The 8934-nt window shown below is 59.4% G+C and overlaps 1 protein-coding gene across 1 annotated transcript in view; it reads left to right on the top strand.

Annotated features, from left to right (window-relative positions):
* slc18b1 (solute carrier family 18 member B1) overlaps positions 1-7037 on the top strand; it is a 9189-nt gene extending 2152 nt beyond the window's left edge. The window contains exons 3-14 of the mRNA XM_030086956.1: positions 182-277; positions 392-465; positions 1462-1609; positions 1717-1873; positions 1956-2092; positions 2823-2924; positions 3004-3095; positions 5083-5178; positions 5253-5327; positions 5811-5904; positions 6034-6080; positions 6944-7037. Coding sequence (XP_029942816.1) covers positions 182-277; positions 392-465; positions 1462-1609; positions 1717-1873; positions 1956-2092; positions 2823-2924; positions 3004-3095; positions 5083-5178; positions 5253-5327; positions 5811-5904; positions 6034-6080; positions 6944-7022 — 1197 coding nt within the window. The 3' untranslated portion in view covers positions 7023-7037. The remainder of the gene's footprint in view (positions 1-181; positions 278-391; positions 466-1461; positions 1610-1716; positions 1874-1955; positions 2093-2822; positions 2925-3003; positions 3096-5082; positions 5179-5252; positions 5328-5810; positions 5905-6033; positions 6081-6943) is intronic.
* Positions 7038-8934: the final 1897 nt, after the last annotated feature.

Genomic DNA, 8934 nt, shown 5'->3' with positions numbered 1-8934 from the left:
CTGTCTGTTCTCTAATCCTACTTCCTATTCTCCAGTTCTACTTCCTATTCTCCGGTTCTACTTCCTGTTCTCTGTTTCTACTTCCTGTCTGTTCTCTAATCCTACTTCCTATTCTCCAGTTCTACTTCCTATTCTCCGGTTCAACTTCCTGTTCTCTGGTTCTACTTCCTGTCTGTTCCAGGCCCTGAAGAAAGGAGCCAGTCAGACGGTGGTTGGATTGATCTTCGGCTGCTACGCCGTCTGCAACCTGTTAGGTTCTCTGATCCTGGGCAGATATGTGAGTTTCCGGTCCCCGGTCCCCGGTCTCCGGTCCCCGGTCCCCGGTCCCCGGTTCCCGGTTCCTGTTGCCTTGTGGGAAATGATCGCTCAGTGAAGCTCTCTCTCCTCTCAGATCGTCCAGATCGGAGCCAAGTTCATGCTGGTGGCCGGACTGTTTGTGTCGTCAGGCTGTACCATCCTGTTTGGGTCTGTGACTGTTACTGACCAACCCCCACCCTGACCTCTGACCCCCACCCTGACCTCCACCCTGACCCCTGACCTCCACCCTGACCTCCATCCTGACCCCTGACCTCCACCCTGACCTCTGACCTCCACCCTGACCCCTGACCTCCACTCTGACCTCCACCCTAACCCCTGACCTCCACTCTGACCTCCACCCTGACCCCTGACCTCCACCCTGACCCCTGACCTCCACCCTGACCTCCACCCTGACCTCTGACCTCCACCCTGACCCCTGACCTCCACTCTGACCTCCACCCTAACCCTTGACCTCCACCCTGACCTCTGACCTCCACCCTGACCTCTGACCTCCACCCTGACCTCCACCCTGACCTCTGACCTCCACCCTGACCCCTGACCTCCACTCTGACCTCCACCCTAACCCTTGACCTCCACCCTGACCCCTGACCTCCACCCTGACCTCTGACCTCCACCCTGACCTCTGACCTCCACCCTGACCTCTGACCTCCACCCTGACCTCCACCCTGACCTCTGACCTCCACCCTGACCCCTGACCTCCACTCTGACCTCCACCCTAACCCTTGACCTCCACCCTAACCCCTGACCTCCACCCTGACCTCTGACCTCCACCCTGACCTCCACCCTGACCTCTGACCTCCACCCTGACCCCTGACCTCCACTCTGACCTCCACCCTAACCCTTGACCTCCACCCTGACCCCTGACCTCCACCCTGACCTCTGACCTCCACCCTGACCTCTGACCTCCACCCTGACCTCCACCCTGACCTCTGACCTCCACCCTAACCCTTGACCTCCACCCTGACCTCTGACCTCCACCCTGACCTCCACCCTGACCTCTGACCTCCACCCTCTGTGTTCAGCTCAGTCTGTGGGATTGAAACTGTTTATTAACCGGATGAAGTTCTGGCCGGGACGGTTCTTCCCGGTTCTGCGTTCCTGCTGGTCCTGACGTTCTGGCGCTGGGTTCTTGTCTCGAGGCAGTCTCCTGGACCGGGTCCCGGCGGGCCCGGCCTTCATCGGCCTGTGCTTCGTGGTGCGTTCCGTGGACGCCGTGGGCTTCGCCGCCGCCATGACCTCCACGTTCGCCATGACGGCAAAAATGTTCCCGGACAACGTGGCCACTGTTCTGGTGAGAACGCAGAACCGCCCTGCCGTCCGGGACCCGGAACAATGGGCCGCTGTTCCACCGCCGTTCTCCACAATCGGCCGCTGTTCCACCGCCGTTCTGCGTTCCAGGGCAGTCTGGAGATCTTCACGGGTCTGGGTCTGATCCTGGGCCCGCCGGTGGGGGGCTGGTTCTACCAGTCCTTCGGGTACGAGGTTCCCTTCCTGCTGCTGGGCGCTCTGCTGCTGCTGATGGTTCCTTTCAACGTCTACGTTCTCCCGAGCATCGGTAGAACCCCCGCGGGCGTCGGCCAGTTCTCCGGCCGTGCGGACCGGGTTCCGCGGTTCTCTGAGCGGCGTTCTCCCCGCAGAGGCGGACCCGTGCCGGGACTCCTTCCTGCGGCTGCTGGGCCGCGGCCGCATCCTGCTGGTCTGCTACGTGGTCTTCACCCTGAGCGCCGGCCTCGGCTTCCTGGACGCCACGCTGTCGCTGTTCGCCATCCAGACGGTGAGGCGCCGCGCAAGGGGGCCGGGGTCCAGGGTCCAGGGTCCGGGTTCTGGGGTCCGGGTCTGGGTTCCGGGGTCCAGTTTCTGGGTTCTGGGTTCTGGGTTCAGGGTTCTGGGGTCCGGGGTCCGAGGTCCGAGCCCTGGGGTCCGGGTTCTGGGGTCCAGGTCCGGGTTCCGGGTTCTGGGGTCCGGGTCTGGGTTCCAGGTTCCAGTTTCAGGGTTCTGGGTTCTGGGGTCCGGTTCCGGGTTCTGGGTTCCGGGGTCCGGGGTCCAGGTAGAGGTTCTGGGTCCGGGGTCTGGTTCCGGGGTCCAGGTCCGGGTTCTGGGGTCCGGGTCTGGGTTCTGGGGTCCAGTTTCTGGGTTCTGGGTTCAGGGTTCTGGGGTCCGGTTCCGGGTTCTGGGTTCTGGGTTCTGGGGTCCAGGTTCTGGGTCCGGGGTCCAGGCCCGGGTTCTGGGTCCGAGGTCTGGGTCCGGGTTCCGGGGTCCGGGTTCCAGGGTCTAGTTTCTGGGTCTGGGGTCCAGGTCCGGGTTCTGGGTCCGGGTTCTGGTTCCGGGGTCTGGGCCCAGGTTCCGGGGTCCAGGTTCCAGGGTCCAGGTTCTGGGTCCGGGGTCCAGGTCCGGGTTCTGGGTCCGGGTTCTGGTTCCGGGGTCTGGGTCCGGGTTCTGGGTTCCGGGTCCGGGTCCGGGTCCGGGTCTGTCTCTGGACGGGTGTGTCTCTGTGCCGTCTCCAGTTCCAGCTGTCCAGCGGCCTGGTGGGCGTGGTCATGCTGGGCCTGTCGCTGCCGTACTGCCTGGCGTCGCCGCTGATGGGCGTGGTCACCGACCGATTTCCCGTGAGTCCCGCCCCCGCCGCCGCCGCCGCCGTTCAGACCCACTGTAACCTGCCAGGTGTTGGTTCTGGTTCCGGTCCAGACCAGCAGGATCCCGCTGATGGTGGCCGGAGGCGGAGTCACCGCCCTGAGCTTCTGCCTGCTCGGACCCGCACCCTTCCTCCACGTGACCAGGTGAGCCCGCCCCCAACAGGTGGAGCCCGAACCTCCAGGAACCAAGACCAGTAGATCCCAAGCCCGAACCTCCAGGAACCAAGACCAGTAGATCCCAAGCCCGAACCTCCAGGAACCAAGACCAGTAGATCCCAAGCCCGAACCTCCAGGAACCAAGACCAGTAGATCCCAAGCCCGAACCTCCAGGAACCAAGACCAGTAGATCCCAAGCCCGAACCTCCAGGAACCAAGACCAGTAGATCCCAAGCCCGAACCTCCAGGAACCAAGACCAGTAGATCCCAAGCCCGAACCTCCAGGAACCAAGACCAGTAGATCCCAAGCCCGAACCTCCAGGAACCAAGACCAGTAGATCCCAAGCCCGAACCTTCAGGAACCAAGACCAGTAGATCCCAAGCCAGAACCTCCAGGAACCAAGACCAGTAGATCCCAAGCCCGAACCTTCAGGAACCAAGACCAGTAGATCCCAAGCCCGAACCTTCAGGAACCAAGACCAGTAGATCCCAAGCCCGAACCTCCAGGAACCAAGACCAGTAGATCCCAAGCCCGAACCTCCAGGAACCAAGACCAGTAGATCCCAAGCCCGAACCTCCAGGAACCAAGACCAGTAGATCCCAAGCCCGAACCTGCAGGAACCAAGACCAGTAGATCCCAAGCCCGAACCTTCAGGAACCAAGACCAGTAGATCCCAAACCAGAACCTCCAGGAACCAAGACCAGTAGATCCCAAGCCCGAACCTTCAGGAACCAAGACCAGTAGATCCCAAGCCCGAACCTTCAGGAACCAAGACCAGTAGATCCCAAGCCAGAACCTCCAGGAACCAAGACCAGTAGATCCCAAGCCCGAACCTCCAGGAACCAAGACCAGTAGATCCCAAGCCCGAACCTCCAGGAACCAAGACCAGTAGATCCCAAGCCCGAACCTCCAGGAACCAAGACCAGTAGATCCCAAGCCCGAACCTTCAGGAACCAAGACCAGTAGATCCCAAGCCCGAACCTTCAGGAACCAAGACCAGTAGATCCCAAGCCCGAACCTTCAGGAACCAAGACCAGTAGAGCCGAAGGTTCTGGAAGAACCATCGACTGACTGAAATAACTTCTGCTTCTGCGTCTGAATTCAGCAGAACTTTCGGTTCGCCTCGTCAGGTTCTAATGTCTTTAAGACAAAGTTCTAGTTTCACCAGCTGATCAGGATCACCTGGTTCTAGATCAGTAGGTCTGTGGATCACCTGGTTCTAGATCAGTAGGTTTGTGAATCACCTGGTTCTAGATATGTGGATCACCTGGTTCTAGATTAGTAGATCAGTGGATCACCTGGTTCTAGATCAGTAGATCCATGGATCATCTGGTTCTAGATCTGTGGATCACCTGGTTCTAGATCAGTAGGTTTGTGGATCACCTGGTTCTAGATCAGTAGATCCGTGGATCACCTGGTTCTAGATCAGTAGGTCTGTGGATCACCTACTTCTAGATCAGTAGATCCATGGATCATCTGGCTCTAGATCTGTGGATCACCTGGTTCTAGATCAGTAGATCTGTGGATCATCTGCAGAACAGTGGAAGTTAATGGAGAGTTTCCTGATGATGTTCCTACAGGAAGACTGGAGAACGTGAAGAGTAGAGGTTCTTGGACAGAACCCTGTGGAACTCCATGTTTACCTTCAGTAGAGGTTCTAGGACAGAACCCTGTGGAACTCCATGTTTAACTTCAGTAGAGGTTCTAGGACAGAACCCTGTGGAACTCCATGTTTAACTTCAGTAGAGGTTCTAGGACAGAACCCTGTGGAACTCCATGTTTAACTTTAGTAGAGGTTCTAGGACAGAACCCTGTGGAACTCCATGTTTAACTTTAGTAGAGGTTCTTGGACAGAACCCTGTGGAACTCCATCTTTACCTTTAGTAGAGGTTCTAGGACAGAACCCTGTGGAACTCCCTGCATGTTCTGTCCCCTGGTTCTCCTGGTTCTCCTGGTTCTGTCTTCCGGTTCTAGTGAGCTGTGGCTGCTGGTTCTCGCTCTGGGACTCATCGGGTTCTCTCTGGGGATGACCGCCATCCCAACGTTCCCCGAGATCATCACCTGTGCTTAGTGAGTAGACGTTCTCCTCGGAACCGGTCCGGTCCGGTCCGGTCCGGTCCGGTCAGCTGTGGACGTTCTTGCAGTGAGGACGGGTTCCAGGAGGGTCTGAGCACGCTGGGCATGGTGTCGGGCCTGTTCGGGGCCGTCTGGTCTCTGGGGTGAGTCTGGAGCCCCGTCTCCACCCTGCCGTCTCCGTCTCCACCCTGCCGTCTCCGTCTCCGTCCTGCCGTCTCCGTCTCCGTCCTGCCGTCTCTGTCTCCACCCTGCCGTCTCCGTCTCCGTCCTGCCGTCTCCGTCTCCGTCCTGCCGTCTCTGTCTCCACCCTGCCGTCTCCGTCTCCACCCTGCCGTCTCCGTCCTGCCGTCTCTGTCTCCACCCTGCCGTCTCCGTCTCCGCCCTGCCGTCTCCGTCCTGCCGTCTCCGTCTCCACCCTGCCGTCTCCGTCTCCGCCCTGCCGTCTCCGTCGCCACCCTGCCGTCTCTGTCCTGCCGTCTCCGTCTCCACCCTGCCGTCTCCGTCCTCGCCGTCTCCGTCTCCACCCTGCCGTCTCTGTCTCCGCCCTGCCGTCTCCGTCTCTGTCCTCGCCGTCTCCGTCTCCGTCCCGCCCTCCCGCCCCGGGTCATGTGACGGGTTCTGCGCAGGATGTTCTACGGCCCGGTGGTGGGCGGCCTGCTGACCCAGAACCTGAGCTTCCAGTGGGCGGCGGCGGTCCAGGGAGCCCTGGCCCTCCTGGGAGTGAGTACCAGACCGGACCGGACCGGACCGGGATTCAAACCCGGGTCCCGGGACCGGGGCCGGGGCGGAGCAGTGTGACCTGAAGGTGGAGGAGGGAGGTGGTGCTGAATTGACCGGTTCTGTTCTCAGGCCGTCCTGCTCGCCGTCTTCAGCCTGTGTGAGCGGCGCCGGCGCAGGTACTGCCCCGCCTCCACCCGTCCTACATCTGTCCTCCACCCGCCTCCACCCGTCCTACATCTGTCCTCCACCCGCCTCCACCCGTTCTACATCTGTCCTCCACCCGCCTCCACCCGTCCTACATCTGTCCTCCACCCGCCTCCACCCGTCCTACATCTGTCCTCCACCCGCCTCCACCCGTCCTACATCTGTCCTCCACCCGCCTCCACCCGTCCTACATCTGTCCTCCACCCACCTCCAACCGCCTCCACCCGTCCTACATCTGTCCTCCACCCACCTCCACCCATCCTACATCTGTCCTCCACCCGCCTCCACCCGTCCTACATCTGTCCTCCACCCGCCTCCACCCGTCCTACATCTGTCCTCCACCCGCCTCCAACCGCCTCCACCCGTCCTACATCTGTCCTCCACCCGCCTCCACCCATCCTACATCTGTCCTCCACCCGCCTCCACCCGTCCTACATCTGTCCTCCACCCGCCTCCACCCGTCCTACATCTGTCCTCCACCCGCCTCCACCCGTCCTACATCTGTCCTCCACCCGCCTCCACCCGTCCTACATCTGTCCTCCACCCACCTCCACCCATCCTACATCTGTCCTCCACCCGCCTCCACCCGTCCTACATCTGTCCTCCACCCGCCTCCACCCGTCCTACATCTGTCCTCCACCCGCCTCCACCCGTCCTACATCTGTCCTACATTTGTCCTCCACCCGCCACCTGTCTTCACCCGTCTCCACCCATCATCACCCGCCTCCACCCGCCTTCACCCATCTCCACCCGTCTTCACCCGTCCTCCACCCGTCCTCCACCCGTCTCCACCCGTCCTGACGGAGGGACCCACTCTGCTGTTCTTGCATTGCAGCAGTGACGGAGCAGCGGCGGGTGAAGGTTCTCCTCTGCTGACCGACGGAACCGGCCTGCAGAACTCGGGACTCCATTAAAACATTAAACTGTGGATCGGACTCTGAACCGTTTGTCTCAGAACAGCTGAGCTCTGAAGGCAGACGTTCCCCAGCTCTGTTCCTGGAGAACCGCTCTCGGAACGTTCCGGCTCTCCTGGGTCTCAGGTTCCGGTTCCGTCCTCTCCGAGCAGAGCCCAGCACCGAGCCTGGAGCAGGGAGAGAAATCGGTTCTCCAGGAACAGGCTGGAGAACGCTGCGTCCAGGGTTCTCCTGCAGAATGAACTGTGTGTGCAGAAGATGACGGGCTTTAAGTAAACACTACACCAATACTACACCAATACTACACCAATACTACACCAACTCCACACTGACACTACAACAATGCTACAACACTACACCAATACTACACTACACCAATACTACACCAATACTACACCAACTCCACATACTACACCAATACTACAACACTACACCAATACTGCACCAATACTACACCAATACTACACCAACTCCACACTGACACTACAACAATGCTACAACACTACACCAATACTACACTACACCAATACTACACCAATACTACACCAATACTACACCAACTCCACATTGACATTACAACAATGCTACAACACTACACCAATACTACACCAACTCCACACTGACACTACAACAATGCTACAACACTACACCAATACTACACCAGCACTACACAATACTGCAGCAACACTACACCAATACTACACCAATACTACATCAGCACTACACCGGCACCACACCGGCACTACACAATACTGCAGCAACACTACACCAGCACTACACCAATACCACACCACACTACACTAACACTACAGCAACACAACACTACACCAATACTACATCAATACTACACCAACACTGCACTGACAGTACACCAATACTGCACTACACCAACACCACACCAACACCCCACCTACACTACGCCAACATTACACCAATACTCCATCAATAATACACTACACTAACACTACATCAACACTACACCAATCCTACAGCAGTACTGCACTACGCTACATGTACCTGAACCGGGTCTGATACCGAACCCGACCCAGCGCCTTGGGGACCTTGTCCTGACTCCAGGCTGAAGGAGGGACCCGGACCCAAACCCAGCGGGACGTGGATTCCGGTCAGGAACCTGGACAGGCGGACGGATCCTACAGGGTGAACGGCTGTTCCCTGCAGACAGGTGTGCCTCGGGTCCCGGGGTTCCCTCGCCCTCGGACTCAGAGACCTGGACCTGTTTGGCGACTCTGCACAGCTTCTGCTGGTATCACGCCAGAAGCCCTGCGGCGCCGGGGGACAGCGTGGGGACAGGGACGGTCCCCGCGCAGGGGGACGCGTGGGGACAGGCATGGGGACAGGGACGGTCCATCAGCCGCTCAGGTCAGAGACAGGGAGACAGTAACGGTGTTGCCTCCAGGACAGGTCCACTCTGCTGACCGGAGGGTCTCCAGTCTGTCTCCAGTCCAACCTGGACGGACAGACGTGTCCAGCAGGTTGACCTAACCAGCCGCAGGAAGACACCTCTCTGAAAATTGCAACCTGGAATGTCGGGACGACGACGGACAGAGGGGACGGAGGACTCCGCCGTGATGTAGCGGCGCTTCAAGAAACAGGACTCCCGGACCAGGGACAACAGAGGACATGCAGGACCGTCTCATGGACGTCTCACTATGCAATCCTGACAAGCTGCTGGACCGGCCACCGTCTCACCATGTCCCCGATGACTGTCCACAGAAAAGACACCGTAAGACAAAACAACCGGGTGACATTCAGCCGAGCCACCCTGAGGGACAGGAGAACTCCCAGAGGACAGGAGAACTCCCAGAGGACAGGAGAACTCCCAGGGGACAGGAGAACTCCCAGAGGACAGGAGAACTCCCAGAGGGACAGGAGAACTCCCAGGGGACAGGAG

The sequence above is a fragment of the Salarias fasciatus genome, unplaced genomic scaffold (genome assembly GCF_902148845.1).
Source record: "Salarias fasciatus unplaced genomic scaffold, fSalaFa1.1, whole genome shotgun sequence".
Classification (NCBI taxonomy): Eukaryota; Metazoa; Chordata; class Actinopteri; order Blenniiformes; family Blenniidae; genus Salarias; species Salarias fasciatus.
The sequence above is the reverse complement of the archived record's forward strand: the minus strand, read 5'-3'. Positions and strand labels throughout refer to the sequence as shown.